Below are 19,071 nucleotides of genomic sequence, written 5' to 3'. Positions count from 1 at the left end.
TTTCCTCTCAATGTCTGCAGGCTGAAGGCCAGATAGGCCTATACAGAAACCAGGCTAAAAACATTATTATGATTATTATTATAGAATGAATGACTTTCTTAAGGTTGAAAACAGTGAAAAAATATATAGCAGCTACGGCCTATATTCAATATTTCTAATAGCCATTATTATTTAAGGCATATGATAGGTCTATCTGATACGGATATAGGTCTATATTTATCCCAAATTAAAATTCAACCAGCCCTGCATGCATGCATGCAAGCAAGCACACACATGCAGGGCAGGCTAAAAGCCATGTCCTTTTTGGTGGTGGGGCGCGAACCACAATAACCGTCATCCCGCGGCTCGTGTCCAAGCAACACCTACCCCTTGGCTCCTTCGCACACTGCCTGCCTCCCCTCTCGACCCCCCCGGCCCCCACTGAGCCCCCTCTCTCTCAACACCGCCCCCCCCCCCCCCCACACACACACATTCTATCCCACATACATCAGTATGTCTTTAGCACTAGTCGCTCGTCTGTACAGTCAGTGAGCGCCGGAGAGAGACGGAGCCCGCTTAGTATTCGGAGCACAGGGGGAAAGCGAGAGGGAGGGAGGGGATAGTGAAATATATATATAGAGAGAGAAAAAACGGAGACTGAGCATAGATTGTAAGAACAGAATAGAGGTGTATATACTCTATGCCTGGTACTACCCCTCCGCCTCCATCCCGTCATCCCAGGTGCAGTGCTGTGCTGCTCAGCCCATTTTCCCGTCTTGGGGGAGAGGGCGGAATGTAGGCTACATCATCTACATCTACACGCGTCGAATCTGAAAAAAAAAAATAGCACTGGAGAAGATCGGATTTGAAAGGAGAGGGGGCTCTCTGAAAAGCGAAGGTAGGAACATATTTCATTGTTTTTTCACCCCCCCAACCGTTTGGCTCTACGATGTGCGTTATGTGTTATTCACAATTTCGCTTTATCTGCATTACGTGCAGGGCATAGGCTGTGTTGAATGTGCCCTAAATCTGATAGGATGCATGTCTGTTTCAAATAAATATTTTATTGTTGTATTCGTGTCTCGCTAGCCTACAGGGCCTTTCATAATGAATCATTTGCGCCTATATGTGTCGAGCGTTATGGAATGCACACAGTGTGAGAGACAATCCATAGCCTAATAGGATAGGTTGTATATTTCATTGGCTACAACTATACATTACTAATCTCAAATATATATTTGTTTTTCATGTAAATATCACCAACGATGCTGCAAGATTATTAAACTTTCTTCAATGCAAACGTATTACATGGGCTTTAGAATCTAGATAAGATAAAACAGTGACAGAAGGGTGTATAGGCCACACACACACACACACACACACACACACACACACACACACACACACACACACACACACGCACACACACACACACACACACACACACACACACACACACACACACACACACACACACAGAGGACAGCTGAAACGTGTGTAATTCCTCTCCACCCATACCAATCTGTTCCCCACCACCACAGACTGTTGCACTGACTCCCCAAGAGAACCATATTTTATGCAAATAGTGAATGTATACCTCCAACAATGATGCATCCATTGACTGACTGACTTTGACACAGCAGTGGGTGGAAAATGAAGTGAAGGTGGCCCATTGTGTGTGTGTGTGTGTGTGTGTGTGTGTGTGTGTGTGTGGTGTGTGTGTGTGTGTGTGTGTGTGCGCGTGCGTGCGTGCGTGCGTGCGTGCATGCATGTGTGTCGTGAGTGTGTAGTTTGATCACGTTCCCCTTATTTCTGTACATATAGGTCCAGTTCTGCAGCTCCACTGGTGTAGCAGAACTAGACAGGAAGAGTATCGCGCTGATATCCCATGGGTTCCTACTTCCTTGCTGGACTCTTCTTGCTCTGTGTTTCCTGTTTTGATGTTATAGATGATTTAGACACTGGCAGAGACTAGTGAAGGGCCACAGTGTAGGGGGAGAAGAGACTAGTGCAGGGCCACAGTGTAGGGGGAGAAGAGACTAGTGCAGACTGCAGAGCCACAGTGGTATAGGGAGAAGAGACTAGTGCAGGGCCACAGTGGTAGGGGGAGAGGAGACTAGTGCAGACTGCAGAGCCACAGTGTAGGGGGAGAAGAGACTAGTGCAGACTGTAGAGCCACAGTGTAGGGGAAGAAGAGACTAGTGCAGAGCCACAGTGTTGTAGGGGAAGTAGAGACTAGTGCAGAGCCACAGTGTTGTAGGGGGAGAAGAGACTAGTGCAGACTAGAGCCACAGTGGTAGGGGGATAAGAGACTAGTGCAGAGCCACAGTGTAGGGGGAGAAGAGACTAGTGCAGACTGCAGAGCCACAGTGTAGGGGGAGAAGAGACTAGTGCAGGGCCACAGTGTAGGGGGAGAAGAGACTAGTGCAGACTGCAGAGCCACAGTGTAGGGGGAGAAGAGACTAGTGCAGGGCCACAGTGTAGGGGGAGAAGAGACTAGTGCAGACTGCAGAGCCACAGTGTAGGGGGAGAAGAGACTAGTGCAGAGCCACAGTGTAGGGGGAGAAGAGACTAGTGCAGAGCCACAGTGGTAGGGGGAGAAGAGACTAGTGCAGGGCCACAGTGGTAGAGGGAGAGGAGACTAGTGCAGGGCCACAGTGGTAAGGCGATAAGAGACTAGTGCAGGGCCACAGTGTCAACCATTTTAATTTCAAGGACCTCCGGGCCTTCATGGCATTTTTATCTCTGGGACCCCACTTTATATTGTAAAATGAATGTTGATTTAACTCTGAGAGTGTACGAATGGAATGTGTACATTCTCTGAGTTACAGACCCATAAGGGTCCATTTGGTTCCTATCTATCATTTAACTATAGGGACCCCCTGAAACTCCCTCAAGGACCCCTGGGGGTCCCCGGACCCCACTGTGAGAACCACTGTGCTAGTGTGCGTGTATAGGCCTATACACACAGTACAGGTGCAGTATGTCAGTGTGTCGTATTGTGTCCGTGTTTGTATGTGAGAGAAAGACAGAGATAACGACTGTGTACTATAGTGTGTAGGCCTACTTGTATTTTTGTAAGTTGACTGTATGCTCGGCGCTGCACGTGCATTGTGCACTCCTGTGCCTTAAAGTGGGCATTCTTAAGAGGAATATTGTCATTAAAAGATATTAGAATGTCTTGACCAAGTTATTTATTTGCTGAAAAGGTGTCGAGGCCCTATTATATAGGGCGGTCTAAATTGGAACCACCTCAAGGCTTAGCCTCAGCAAAGCCATTACCTTTAGTCAATAGACATTAATACCCCGCGCTCAATCTTGGCCTCGTACAGGGCCTCTGTCACAGCGAAACACAACAGCGGTCCAGTGGACCAACCAAAAGATGCATTGTAGTAAGTAGCCCCTATCTGTTTACCCTGCTGCATCAATCCCACACAGTTGAATAAGCTGAGAGCAGCGATAGCATTGTCTCAGACAGACACCACTTTGCCCTCAGAAAAGAAGTGATGTGCCGTAAAAAAAAAAGAAAGAAAAGGGAAAAAAAGGATATGCCAGACCCAGTGAGGAGAGGTCACGACCAAGTGTGAATCGGCGACAGTCCATGCACACAGCCAATGATCTCATAGCATAGAGCTACGCTGGATAGATAGTAGTCAACATGACAGTCCGTGCACACAGCCAATGATCTCATAGCATAGAGCTACGCTGGATAGATAGTAGTCAACATCACGGTACAACGGAAACAAAAAGGGAGGCCAGGGGGGGGCAGAGAGACTTAATTCTATCAAAAAAATAAATAGCCGTTCACTGTGTCAATGTGTCACACTGCAAGGTGTTGTTAGCTTGTGCTATCCTCCATATTAACATTGGCTTATGGGATCACCGGCCGGCCGGCGGACCTCTGACTCTGACTCACTGAGTCTGACTCAGTATCATCAGACTATAATTAAGCCAATGTCTGTCTCCTCACTGCCTGCACCAATCGCTCCCACTTCTCACACAGGCATTGACCATAATAATATGGAGGTCTTAACGAAGCCCCTTTTCCAATTTAACAAATTATGAATTAATAATGAATTTATTAGTGAATAAAATATAGGCAGGACCACGGCCACGACACTCTGACTCGGACATAACCATTAACAAACCCCATACGTCGCCCTAGGCATGTCACTGTCACTACGACTCAACTCGATCTAAACCTCTGGTCGTAGATGCTGCACAAAATAATAGGGACGCCAGGGTTAACGCGATTAAATATTCGTTTTGTAGCAATTATTATAAAAGTAAAGACATAACAAAAAGTAAACATTCATCACATTTCCGATGCCTTAATTAAGAAATGAAGACAGATCTTGGGGAATAATGAGGCCTGATGATACAAGGGATAGTAACCAAGAGAACAGGCAGGGCAACAGATAGGGGAAAGTGAGAGCAGTTTCGGTGGGGATCTAACTGAAACATCCTATTAAGCACAGCTAATGGATTAGCTGCCTTTGTCTGCTGAGGCATTTATACTCACACACACACAAAAAGCGTCCGACTCTGCTCATTTACATTTTCCAATTATAAGCATGCTTTCAGGTTTACTTACAGAAAGTGTCAAGCGATGAATGGAGGGAGAAAAACTGTAATTCCTTTTAGAACAAGCCTAAGTAGTGTATTGAGTATACTGTAAGGGTGATGGTGATGCATTGCAACATGCAGATAAAGTAGGCCTATATAAGATTAATAAATAATAGAACCAAATAATCATCCTGAAGAATTAGAAAAAAACTAATTAGGGACAAATCTGATGATGATGATCACCAACCATTAAAAAATATGAATATTAAAGCATTGTCAAAACACCTCTGATCCATTTGCCTCTGAAGTGGAGAAAAGTCAAGTTTAGCTGACTTCTGTTTGATCATTCATATATTGTGAAAAGGATAATCCGATTTCTACCATGAATTCTAATGCCAAGGGATGATATCGGTTTACAATAACACAGGGTTTTATTGCAGGCAGCGAAAGCTGGTTGTACTGTAGCAGTTTTATTCAGCAGACATACCTTTCATGTTCTTTATCATTCAATCATCCCTACGAAGATGATTCCACTGCCAGATTTGAGATTTCAATCAACTAACCTAATCTCATGCTCACTGAAATGCACACCCTCCAGGTGTTATCTTGAAAAAAGACAAAATTCACATTTCTGCTTCTTTAAGTTGCGTTTGTATAATGACAACTGTTGGAAGCTGGAACTGGACAGTGGACAATAAGAGTGCGTCACGATCTGTTTCCCTCATTAAGAAAACTATTTGCAGGAGAAAATAGAGCAAAAACAAAGCACCAACTGACCCCTTCAGCTGCCTTGACAACGTTTACTATATTATTGACAATGAATGGTATCAGCCAGGGAATATAAAGTTAGCAGGTTGGGTGGTAAGTTAGAGTGTCTTCATTAACTCCATGCAGATAAATCAAAGGATGAAAATGTGGAATTATGTAACATGGAACAATGATGATTTTAACAGCCAACCCAAGGTAAAAAGAAAAAGAGAAATAGTCAAACCAACAATAAACACAAACAAACTATGGCATAAACAAACTTGCGCATAATTATGTTCCAACTCAACAAATACTCACGTAAATTCAAATAAAAGGAACACAACTTATACTTCATATAAGAATGCAGACAAACACTAAAGGAGTTATTCTCTTCAAACAGTCCTCAACCCTCACCACAGACAAAATAGATATGAGCATAGACATAGAAAGGTAGACGCCGGCTCCAGGCCAATGTGTATCATATGGCGGCTGCCATATTGAGCTCCTCTTCAGTGTCATCACTTCCTCCTCAGTGACATCACTTCCATGTCCCTAGTACTCCCTACCTACATAATAACTATGGACTGTTACTAGACCGCAACGGAGGCCCGCTGTCTCAAGCGAACCTGAGCCACGCGAGGCACCACTGAGCGAGCTAAAGCGAGCGAGTTGCCGTGCCGAACGTTGCGAAGTTCGGTTAGCCGACTCAGGGCCGTTCAAGTTGCGACCCGATAGGCAGAGAATAGTAAATAATGTTCTGGCGAAAGCGTTTTCCCTTGACTGCCACTGAAAGTGCACTGGCTATAGTGGCCAATCACAGCGCGTCCTTGCACAAGTTGTATAGAGTTTCGAAGGACACCGCTGTCACTTTGAGTGTCAGCCGTGCCTCAGCCATATTGAGCGGCCTCCATAAGATACGCGTCACTCCAATGATCTGCAGCGGTGAACACCTTTCTATGTCTATGGATATATGAGGCCTCTCTATCTACCCTGGGAATAATCTCACAAGGCATATTCAGAGTTCTGCATCAAATTCAAAGGATTTTCCCCACAGATTGGCCTGGGACTAAACACCATCCACCAATAAGTGAAGATAATTAGCTGAGTAACAACCAACTCCACCCACTTACAACAACCCGACAGAGGGGAATTTCGTACGCCATACCGATCACATCAACCTCCCCCCATCATTATTGGGAACTAGCTAACTTCCATTGCCTTATTGCCTTATCTCCTCCTCTCCTCTCATGAGGCTCCCACAACATGATTGGGAACTGACCTCCCCACTTGCCTAGTCTCCAGAGGGGGATAGTAGCACACATACACCCCCCCCCCCCCCCCCCCCCCCCACGTGTCGCTGATCCTCCATCCTCTGTAGTGCGATCAGACCAGGTGACCTTGCATTGCTGTCCAGTCACTGTCGTCCCATTGGACAGTGACCTTACTGGTTGACCGGTCTGCGTCGTGGCCTATTAGTCGCTCCGAGCATATCGATCCAAAACAGCCAGTCAGTCAGTGGAGCGCCTGTTGGAGGTGTGGTGTTGTGTTGCGTATAAAGGTCCTTGTCTGTTGGAGGTGTTGTGTTTCGTAAAAAGGTCCTTGCGTTCTTTTTCAGATTTTTAAGCAGCGTTTTTCCGCTGGTCTTCCCGGAAAAAACGCGTCCAGTCTTGCGAGGACCTTTTTGTGGGGATTTGCGTGTCTTATGGCAGGTTCGGTTGTTATACTGAGGCCAAAATAATACTTATAGTGCACGTTTCGGAAGGCATATGTTTCTGAAAGCAGGGTAATAACTTCTGTAAACATTTATCTCCTCGTAAATTGCACAAGCCGCTTCTTGATTATTATTGTTGCTGTGTCACCCCTGCCGGCTGCTTCCTCCATTTTTTCTGTCTCTCTTTCTATTCCAATATTTCCCCCTCCCCCCTTATCTCCCGCTTCCAAATTAATGTCAGCATCTCTCTTATCCCCCTCTCTCTTATCCCCCCCCCCTTCTCTATTTCCCTACACACACACACACACATTCTTTCTGTCTGTCCGTCTCCCCTTTTCTTTTGGCCTCCCCCTCCTCCTGATCTTCTCGTTGGCATTTCAGAGGACTGTTTTTGTGCCAGACAGCAATTCCTCAGATTGAGATATCCTAGGTTTTAAAGTCACTCAGACAGATTTACTATCTTAATGGGAGGGAGTGAAGCGGCCGCTATAAGAGCTGGCATGGGATGTTGGGTCTGGTTAACGTTTTGATACTCTAATTTCAGAGTCGTTCCCACAATGAGCCGAGTGGAGATGGACAGATAAATAGACCCTTGTGTTAAACCACGATTCCTTTAGCCGCACAGCCAGAGAGACAGACGGAGTGTCCTTAATGTACCAATCAGGGTGTTTATGTCTACATCTATTTGAGGAGACAGAGGAAGGGTGAGAGAGGGACCGAGGGGGGGGTGCCATAAAAAGTGAGTGGAAACATCAACTGTCCTGAGAGTCCTCTGCGGTGTGAAATATCTTTGCTTAATGCGGTTGATGGATTGATGGATTGAGCGTGAGATAGATGGACACATAAGGAGCACTTTGCTGGGGAGGTGCCAGTCAATGTACAAAGACTAGCGCTGACATTTCACAGAACACCATACGTCAAATGATCAATAGTCCTTGCCCTCGCCGAGCAGGTACTGCGCGCTGTTTGAGAGATAGATCCTCTACCCCCCCGGCCCAAGAAGGACAAAGGCGGCTCATTGGACAGTTCAGTTGACCTCTCAGTGAGGAGCAGCATATTGTTCGGCTGGTGATTTGTGTACCCGTTATACAATGACCCACTAAAGAAATGTTCCGTGGCAAGAACCATTTAATACAAACCCTTTTCGTTTTCGACAGTTGTGTATTCTTAGACACAACTTTACATACATTCTACTGAGTCAAAGTCCCGGCAGGCCTACAGGCCGTGAGAATCTTGAGTTAGTGCATTGACCCGTTTTTTAGCGAGACAGAATGGGCTCAACAACTAAGAGAGTATGCTAACGAGGTCTATAGAGTTTTACTTCGATGAAAGGACAACGAGGACACCAGTATCCAATGCCTGTGAATTTAATACAGTTAATGTGTGCTTTCATCAGCTGTGACAGGTGATCCATGGGAAAATGTTTTAAAATGTTTAAATTTTTAAGGGGCGTCCCCACACTTAACCTCGCCCGTCTCAATATTTGCCATTGACAATGAACGGAGAAATGACGTCAGAATTCCGCTAAATATGACGTAAATTAAACATCAAAACATTAGACGCCATTGACATTGAAGGGAAAACGTACGTCATACTGTATGTAAATGAGCAAATCGGCATACCAATCTCCTGTTGGTGGGAGTGCTTCGTCAATAAGGGACCACCTTATGTACCTTATGTAGCAATGCAATACTATCCCATTGGCTGAGAGGTTGGCTAGAGGCAAAAAGTGTGGTTGCCTAGAGACGAGGCAGCCAATCAGAAAGATAGGTGACTACAGCAGCCAATGAAATGATAATTTGCCACTACCAACCTGATAGATTGTAGGCCAGCCTGCTTCGCAGCTGGTAAAAAGAAAAGTCTTTTTGGGGGTGATCTATCCCTTTGAGTATAAATCCAGCATAAGATCATGAATATTAAAACATGTTTTATTTAAAATGTATATATAATATATAAGACTTCTTAAATATATACAGTACAGTATACCAGTATGACTCCCTGAGGGCGAGAAGTGACATCGCCCTAAAGGGCAAGGTTGCGTGCCCGCATCCGCCTGGGTGACAGCAGACTGCTGGGCGAGCGCTGGCGCTTTGGCATGTCGGATCAACATATGGAATAAATTCTGTACTGGCCATATATTGAGAGTGTCTTGAGTGTACAGGGTTTGATGAGGTCAGATCAACATATTTAATGTCAGAACAGGTCAGCTCCATATATGGAGATCTAAGGGTGGCAACGGGGGCAGTGTCTTGAGTGTACAGGGTTTGATGAGGTCTGGCCATATATGGAGCGTGTCTTGAGTGTACAAGGTTTGATGAAGTCAGATCAACATATGGAATGTCAGAATAGCTCCATATATGGAGATCTAAGGGTTGCAGCGGGGGCAGTGTCTTGAGTGTACAGGGTTTGATGAAGGCCCAGGTGGGGCTGGGCCTTCATTTTCAGGCCTGTTGAGAAGTCTAGTTTTCGGCTGCCGGGCGCGGCTGCACTAACAACTTTGGGGGGGGGGGGGGGGGGGGGCAGTCTAGAGTTTGAATGGACAGGTATCAGTCAAAAGGGAGACATCAAAGAGGAAGGACGGGTGGGGGTTGGATCGCCATTTGGAATGTCAGAACAGGTCAGCTCCATATAAGGAGATCTAAGGGTTTGAGGTCAGATGATGATCCTTCTCCATGTATGGCTATCCAGGGTCAGTGTCGTGATCTTCATATATGGATGGCGGCCATATGTGGTGGCGTGGCGGACCGACTGCCGGATTGACTGACAGGTTTTGCAGGTTTTCGTAGTAATCAATGACAATATTGTTGTAGCGTTTGTGTGGTCCTTCGGGATTGTTCGAAATATGCTGGTGGTCCAACTGAGAACCACAGTTTGTTTGTAGGCCTAATAAGGCCTCTGAAGAACACTGTAGAAATGGATTTCATTGGCATGCCAACGATGACCTTCCTCCCTTTCTCCTCCTCTCTGTCCTTGAGATCGCACGCCTCGTTGACGGATCGATTCTTGTTGTTTCTCCAGGTGATGCCGGAGCCGCTCAAAAGACATTCCACGAATCCGACTCTGAATCCCAGTCCAGCTCCATATACTGATGGACCAGCAGGCTGCCCAGTGGATTCCATATGGAGCTAGATGACTAAGAGCTCAATGCTGTCCAACCACTCACTGTGAAAAAAGGCCAGCTGTCTACTACTAGCATGTCGACTCGCCACTGACTGGTCTTTGAGGTGAAAATAACACAGTTAAACGGTTACACACACACGGACTGGAGGTATAGCTCAATATTACACGGACACATCTGAAACGCAAAAGAAAACATTTAGTACAGATCGAGTGACTCCACGCCGACTTGAAAATGCATCATGCCGCTGCACCATAGAAGACAAGCTGAATAAAGGTAAAAAATAATATATGCTATATGCTATCCTCTATTTAATTTGACTAACATTCAATTTGTCCATATGAAATAAGAAACTGAATTACATAAAGCTGCATAGTGAAATTAATTTGACACATGCCAGATGCTAGACTTTAACTTAGTTCTATCCTTGGCACACTCATTTTCTCCCTCTACACCAAATCTCTGTGCTGGAAATAGCCCAACCTCAAGCTTGTAGATATATTATAACGGTGTCGGTAGGAAACCTCCTAACTCCATTTGTAAGGTTTTTGATCTGTGTGTTGTTTTCGAAAATATTGAACCAATGGGAAGTAGTAAAAAACGCTTTGACAAAACCTCTTAGCTCATTGGACCCTCAAACTGTCTGCTAAAGCAACTCCACCACCGCTCCCCCTCTCATGCAAACAATTGACAATATATAAACTCACAACACCAACGTTGATGAGGCAGTATTGCTTTGTTTTGAAAATACAAGGTTTCTTAATTTCCTGAAAAATGTATAATTTTAATTTCCTGATTTTTTCTTTTACATTTTGGAGTTAAGAGGTTTCTTCCGACAGCAGAGATATTATTCTTATGATCGCCCCATAAATAGGGACACTAGGGTTTGTGTGATTAAACCATAATTTGCCTGACCTTGGCTAGAACATTTAATGGCCACGGCATTGAACTGGATTACACCTTGAGAAAAATCCATTACAAATGGAGACATTGCTAAAGCCAGGAGGTCTCTCTGTCTGTCCTTCAGTGTTAAGAGAGGCTTATAGGGTATATTAACACTTATATAAGGATCTTTCTGTTCCTTAGGTAAACTGAGAGGGAGGATGTGGCTCGATCATTCAGGCATGTTTTTCTTTCTGCTACCGTCCCTCCTTTGATCAAGACAAAAACAACAAGACTCCATCGGATCCTCGTTTATCGGCGTATAGCGGCTATACAGCAGGCTTCACAGCCGCCTCTCCCGCGACCGGCGCCCCCCTCGAAAGGTGGACGCGGGGGCCGATCCTCTGCTCACCCCAACGCCTTCCAGTAGGTGAGGGCGGGGCGAGGGCTGCGCTGTCATTGAGCTGACTGCTGGTGTATGAGTGTGCGATGCGGATTGGAAGATGTCGGGGGACTGGGATGAAGACCTGTGTAAAAAGGCGCTAGTGCTGGTGGAGGAGCTGTGTTTCAACTCGCGAGGAGGCTACAGCCAGAGCGAACGCTGCCAGGAGTTCAGCTACCTGCTGAGGGGTCAGAACAGACCGCTGGACCCAGGTAACGCATCAACCATTAAAAGGACCACTTCACCACTTTTCAACCTATCTTCATATAATTGGTCCTCACTAATAATCATGAAAGAAATGGTGCAATTTTTTTTCGATTCGGTCTGTGTCTCATAGGAGGGCTGTGGGCAGTTCAGAAACCGTCTTCCAGTGACATCATCGATGGGGAATACAAGCTGCTAAAAACTGCAGGCTTTCTAGTCCTGAAAGTTGCAATGCGAAAATGGAAGCCATCGTTCTCACGATAATGAAAATCTAAATATCTTTGTAAAAAAGTCTTGTTTAAAATAAATCTGCCTAATGATGATGTCACTGGAAGACGGTTTCTAAACTGCCCACAGCCGTCCTATGAGACACAGACTGAGTAGAAAACTCATGATTATTAGTGAGGACCTATTATATGAAGATAGGCTGAAAAGTGGTGAAGTGGTCCTTTAAATCACACATTATACTGTGCGTCATTAGTTTTTTTTGTGACGAAAATCGTAGCGAATTTCGGAAGAAAGATTCAACCTCACTTTATGTCTTATCACGTTTGCACACTGCCGCCAAATATCTTTCTGTATGAAGTTTTTTTTCCCGGACCGCGGTCTAGTGGGGTCTACGGCGCTGACAGCTAGCGATAGCATACTACTATACTTTCAGATCCTCAAAACGCAGCGAAGAGAAAACGCACCAGTGTGCAAACCACTTAAAGTTATCCGAATAGGGCTGTGCTCTCGGAAGCACATAAGGGACATCATCAGAATTATAAATCCAGCTATACCGTATGTACACCATGAAATATTCATGTGCTATATTGGATAGGCTAATATATGGCCCAGAAAGACCATCAGCGCGGGCGTTCGCGCTGTGACATTTATTTTGTTTTTTTCCCCACACAAAGGCTACAGCGGCGCGCCATAGGCTATGGCAGGGTGTGCGTGTGTGTGCGCGTGCGTGCGTGCATGCATGCACACACACATGTGTGTTCACTACTCAATCATTTAGAAGTGCAACATACTGTGGCATATGCGTGGCTCAGTGTGCTCTGTAATGTAGATCAGCCTGGGATTGGCTGTGTGCGTGCTGCTGCTGCTGCTGCTGCTGCACATTTGATATGGCTGTGTGCAGAAATGTCATGCCATGGTTTGTGGCACACGCCCCGCTCCCCTCCCCTCCCCCCTCTCCCTCCCTCCCTCACCAGCTGAGCGGTATGCTGATGGCCCGTTTCCAAAAGCCCCTTTAGGATTGGTTCTCAAAGCAAAATTAGTTAAGCATCAAAATGACCTTTGACCACGTTGGACCCTTTTATCCATCTGCTATTTGACGATCTACAAGCTCACGACGTGTAGCGACGTGATGCGTCGTGAGCTTGTAGATCGTCTATTTTCAAGGGAGGGACATACAAGTTTGAGAACCACTGCTCTATTAACCTCGCCCACCATGGCTTTCCTCCCCCTCGGAGGAAAGCCTGCATGGTCTCTGTTTCATTTCGGTATAATGATCGGGGCGGGAGCGGATGATATCGTTACGTCATGCTGTAGTATTGTTTTGTAGTCGACAGTCAACAAACACGAACTTCCTTTCCTCAAACCGGAAGAATAACAAAAAGCTCTCGTATATAGCCTGCAGCTTTTATTGAGAAAAATCGAGGGATTTGAGGAAAAGGAAGTTCGGGGTTTGTTGTTCCTGCCTGTCGACTATACAAAACAATGCTAACAACATGACGTAACGATATCATCCGCTCCCGCCCGGATCATAATACCGAAATGAAATGGTTCCCAGGCTACATGCTCTATATAGGATTGGTGCGACGCCTGCTGAACGCCGTCAGCCCCGGAGCCTATTGGTGTATACGGCAGGGGAGCCACATGTGTTTGATTCCCGGCGGTGGGTCGGCTTCACAGTCTCTGATTGACAGGGAAGTCCCACCGCTCGGCCCCCCCCGGTGCGCATCAGAGCAGACCCCCTGCCTGCCCTTCCATCTGCTCTTTTTTTACCGCTCCGTGTGGATTAGCCATGGATCTTTAAAGGGATCGGTATCGAGCGCGAGGTAAAGCACCTGGGCCTAAAGAGAGACAGATGTATATAGAGGGCGGTCGGGTTCGCCGCCCCGACAGTCCCCTCTCCTCACGCCGTTTGATCCCAGCCGTGTGTTATCAGTGCCCCCTGATCTGCCAACCACACACACCCACACCTATACAGTATACTATAGCCCTTCTCGCTTTGTTTTCCCCCCCCGCACGATCAATATATTAACCTTTTCCCCATCCTAAAACACTCCCCTCCGAGGTTCCTCTCCTTTAAATCACTGTCGCCTCGTTTCTTTTCAACCTCCCCGACTCCCGTTTTTCTCTTTCGATCAACTCTTTCCTTTGGGTTTTTCGCTGCGCCTCCGTCGCCGTCTCATTCCGTACATCTCTGCTCCTTGTGGCTCCATGTTGTGGTGACTCGCTGACTTTATCAACCCCCCTTATCCCCCCCCCCCCCCTCCTCCTCTGTGGGGCCCACGCCAATGGAACCGCGGTATAGTGTGGAGCCAGTCAGCCAATATGTCTGTTCCAACATGTGCACCAATCCGTTTTCCCTCTCTACTCCTCCTCCCCTCTCATTTTCTCTAGCCCAACCTCTACCGCAGCCTAGTGTAGCTGTGATGAAGGTTGAACCCCAAATTGGTGTCACCTCTCCCTGAGCGTCACTATCTCTCCTTCTCCGTCGCCCGGGTTTTTCACAGTGCCTCGGTTTGGCGTTTGTCTCTTCTCTTTTATCTCCCCCGACCCCCCCCCCCCCCCACCACCACCACCACCCCTCCGGCTCATCCCTCCTTTCCTGCTGTCTCCAACAGCGACAGATCAATGTCCTTCCCCCACATTCCTTTTCTCTCCTTGTCTTTCATTCTCGCTCTCTCTCTCTCTCTCTGTCTCTCTCTCTCTCTCTCTCTCTCTCTCTCTCTCTGATCATATCTTTTGAACAAGTGCTGATTAATGACATACACAGACTGATGAATAATTCACCAAAGAGAGAGTGAGAGAAGAGAATTAAGACATGGCAACATGGGGGAGAGAGAGAGTGAGAGAGAGAGAGAGAGAGAGAGAGAGAGAGAGAGAGAGAGAGAGAGAGAGAGAGAGAGGCGGGGAGAGGCGGGGAGAAAGGGTGAGAGAGAAGATTGGAGTGATGAACAAAGAGTCTGTAGCCTTGGAGAAGAAAGGCACACGGAAAAAGGAGAGCGAGAGAAATAAGGCGTATATATGGGAGAGGATGAAGCAGAGAATTCTAATCTAGAAAATGTATCCCAGGGCCGGAGGATATTGGCTATACTCTATAGCTCTCATCTTGTTTGCTCTCATTCTCGCCGTCAGTGCGTTTAGTGTTAAAGACACTTTAACCCCGGTGTCCCTCTTGTGGGCATGTTGTTATACTAGGGAAACATGTTCTAATTGTTTTTATAATGACAGAAATAGCAGCTCGAGCTCATCTACAAGCTCACTTCATCCACTATTTTAATCATACGACACTGTTAGGCCTATACAACAAAGTGTAAAAGAGCTTAAAGAAATTAAAAATGTCCTTGTTATTTTCTTTGTCATGGCCACAAACACGCCTCAAATGGAATGATATGGATGTAAAAAATGGGCATGTGCCAGTTGGAGAGAAACACAAGACAGTAATTCTACTATGAGATGATGACGGCAAAGCGGAGTCATTGATTGGCAGCCCCCTGGTTTGGATGGTGCCCAAGATGACACGGAGCAAGTTGAGTGTGTGTCTGCCGTGCGTGTGTGCTTGCTTGCGTGTGTGTGTGTGTGTGTGTGTGTGTGTGCGCGTGTGCACGCCAGGAGGGTTGAGCTAGGTCGGCTAGGTCTGTACGTTATCAGTCTCTCCTTGACATTATCTCCATACCAACATTCCTATAAATATTCATGAAAAGGGGAGGTTACTTGTTACCCAAGTCATTCACCATACCGAAACGAAACATTGCTAATTAGATTTAAATAAATACGTATCAAGTGGGATTAATTATCAAGTGTTTTGGGGGGGGGGGGGGGGATTCATTTTGAATATTCATTCATTGAGTTTACGCGCCACAGATGCTATACCGTGTCTGCTATAGTGCACTTTGGAAATATAAACAGAACTACAGAAGTTCCCAGGCCTGTAATTCGTGTCAGCTATCTTAGTCGCACATTCTCTTTGATGGAGCCCGCTGCCGGAGCTGTCCAACAGTCTGGTGCTGAAACGGCGCTTTTCTCCTCTGGACGTTTTTCATTCGGATGACTCATCCCCCCCCCCCCCTCCCTTCCCCCCAACCCCCCCCAGCCCTCCCCCCCCCCCTCCCTCCCCACAGACACAATCCTTCAGCCGTCAGAGATTAAAAGCTCATAACCACAAGGAGATGCTTCATAATATCCCATAGAAATATCATTGTGGGTGTTTTTTTTTTCCATTGTTTGCACCCCTTAGATATCCCATTTCGCCAGTGTTTGCCCCACTTTATGCGCAGGATTTCAATGTGGAACATGAGCCGTGTATGAATCTATACCCCGACTCCAAACTCCCCTCAAACCACCACCTCCACCCGTCCTCCTCCTGCCTCTAGGAGGACAGCGTGACATTTGCAGATCTCGGGGGTTGCATGGGTATACTTCTTACGCAGAGTAACATCCTCAGTGTTCATTTGTCCATTTGTAACTCTAAGCTAGTGTGCAAATGGTACACTAACTCAAGAGTTCAATTGAAATGCGCCGCAAGAGATTTTTGTTCCTGTTTTAAACAAAATGGGTTTTGTTTTTGTAAACAGTGTTATCGAGTGTTTGTTCAGTAAACTCCCTATCTCTCCAACTTTTTAATACACACAGTACATCTTCAGGGTGGGTCCGCAATTTCTATCCAATCAGGAGAGACAGCCCCGTTTATCAGCTTACATTTTATATTGTTCAATATTTGTCCAATTTTACCTGCTTATATTTTGTTTCATCAAATCCAATTCCGTGTGTTTTATCCTGTATAGCTTGTATACAAGTTGGATGAAATTGGTATCCTTATCTGAAAATATATTTTGTCTCGACTAAAGGGCTGGAGGGACGGTGATGTATGATTTGGGATGTTGTGTATTATGTTATGCTTTAGCTATTGAAAAATAGCAGATCTACAAGCTCATAGCACGCCACCGAGTAGCGCGCTATGAGCTTGTAGATCTGCTATTTTTTTTAAATCGAAGAAACATAGCTTTTTCAGAAAACTGTCAGGATGTACAAGACATTTTTAGAATCTGATCTCAGGTCAGAATGGGTTACATCCGTGTAATGCACGGTATAAGTGTACGTATCGTGCGTCCATTTCCAAAGAGCTCGGTTCAGTCGTGTCGCCCTCTCTCTCTCTCTCTCTCCCCCTCTCTCTGCCTCCCGTACGTCCCGTCCCGCAGAGATCTCCGTCAGCCTGCTCTCGGTGATCGTGACGTTCTGCGGGATCGTCCTCCTCTCGGTCTCTCTCTTCGTCTCCTGGAAGCTCTGCTGGCTGCCATGGCGCGACAAGGAAGGCGGGGGCCTGAGCCTGACGTCGGGCCTGCTGCCCGGCGTCGGGGGGCCGGGCGGGGGCTCGCTGCTGCCCCCGCTGCTGCAGCGGAAGGAGGGCCACTCGTCCTCGTCGCTCTACCCCACGCTCGGCCAGCAGGGCCAGCACCACCCGCACTTCGCCGACCTGGTGGGGCTGGAGAGCGGCGGCGTGGGGGGCGTTGTCGGCGGGCCACAGGAGACCCAGGAGCACTCGTACCTGGACATGGACTCCTACCCCAACAACGCTGGTGAGATGACGACAACAGCACGTATATACAGTCGTACAGTGTTACCCCCCCGCAGAAACTAGACACTCTCCTTCACACTCGGTGTAACTGTAATATTATACATTAGTCAATAACCATTTTTTTTACCACATGAACCCTAGCACCCTGAACATTCAGTCAAGATAGCAGATCTACGAGCTATACGCATTGCTAGTTGATCGGTTGCTTTCGACAAAGATATTAATGTAGATGGAAAAGGGAAGTGGGCTTAGGTTTAAGTGGTTAATATACTCACACAATATTTCACAGGTCTATCTACAAGCAGAACAGTAAAATGATTTATTTGTGGAGCGTCGGTATGATGAATGTTAAGCGTTATCTTATCTTACCTAAAAGGTGTTTTATTTGATCCGTACTCCATTCAAGCAATATTTATATGTCAAGGAGGAAGTCTCATCGATTCGCCTGTACAAAATGTATGTACATACTGTAACGGTATGGATTCAGACCCACACTCGCGCCCATCTTTTTATGTTCCTTTCCGCTGCACTACACTGTGAACAATCTGTCAAATCAATGAGATCTATGCCGCCTTCGCAGCTTCACAAAAGCAGCATCAGAATCCCGCTAACGAGCCTCCAACAAGCGACAGATCCATGACAATAACAAAGGCTGTGGAAGAGTTGCTCAGCAATTCCTTTTAATCCTTTTTTCCGTCTGGTGGCGGTGGTGGCAGGTACTCTGAAGTTGGGTCAGACGTCTCCAGATGTTCCCAATCCAGAGGGGGGAGCCCAGCCTCAGAAAGAACTGCCTCTCTCTCAGCAGCAGCCCACTGCACGGTCAGTACTGTGTGTGTCCACTCTCTCAGCAGCAGCCCACTGCACGGTCAGTACTGTGTGTGTCCACTCTCTCAGCAGCAGCCCACTGCACGGTCAGTACTGTGTGTGTCCACTCTCTCAGCAGCAGCCCACTGCACGGTCAGTACTGTGTGTGTCCACTCTCTCAGCAGCAGCCCACTGCACGGTCAGTACTGTGTGTGTCCACTCTCTCAGCAGCAGCCCACTGCACGGTCAGTACTGTGTGTGTCCACTCTCTCAGCAGCAGCCCACTGCACGGTCAGTACTGTGTGTGTCCACTCTCTCAGCAGCAGCCCACTGCACGGTCAGTACTGTGTGTGTCCACTCTCTCAGCAGCAGCCCACTGCACGGCTGGAACTATATATACTGTATCCATCCATCTTCAACCGCTTATCCGTAGTCGGATCACGGGGGCAACAGCTCCACCAGAGAGCTCCAGACTTCCCTCTCCCTATATATATGTGATATATTTTGTGTGTGTGTGTGTGTGTGTGTGTGTACACATAAATACTATAAGGCAATGCAAGGCAGGTTTATTTGTATAGCACATTGAAACAACAAGACAATTCAAAGAGCTTTACACAACACATTATGCATTAAGACATTAAGACAGACAGAGCATTAAGACATGAAAGAAACACATTATAAAAGGACATTTAAATGCAATTAAAAATGGGAGGAAGCTAAAGTAAAACCGAAAGATATATGAACAGAGTGACAACTGTTTGCATTGCTAAAACACACTGTTATACAGTATAAAAGGACATTTAAATACAATAAAGAATAAG

The 19,071-nt window shown here is 46.4% G+C and overlaps 1 protein-coding gene across 1 annotated transcript in view; it reads left to right on the top strand.

Moving 5' to 3' along the window:
* The first annotated feature begins 613 nt into the window (after positions 1–613).
* syt3 (synaptotagmin III) overlaps positions 614–19,071 on the top strand; it is a 36,095-nt gene continuing 17,637 nt past the window's right edge. Inside the window, exons 1-5 of the mRNA XM_080776679.1 lie at positions 614–877; positions 10,022–10,397; positions 11,208–11,657; positions 17,070–17,447; positions 18,163–18,265. Coding sequence (XP_080632805.1) covers positions 11,507–11,657; positions 17,070–17,447; positions 18,163–18,265 — 632 coding nt within the window. The 5' untranslated portion in view covers positions 614–877; positions 10,022–10,397; positions 11,208–11,506. The remainder of the gene's footprint in view (positions 878–10,021; positions 10,398–11,207; positions 11,658–17,069; positions 17,448–18,162; positions 18,266–19,071) is intronic.

Source organism: Protomyctophum bolini (assembly GCF_963924005.1).
Source record: "Protomyctophum bolini genome assembly, chromosome: 11".
NCBI classification, from domain to species: domain Eukaryota; kingdom Metazoa; phylum Chordata; class Actinopteri; order Myctophiformes; family Myctophidae; genus Protomyctophum; species Protomyctophum bolini.
This window is presented reverse-complemented; position numbering and strand designations above follow the sequence as displayed.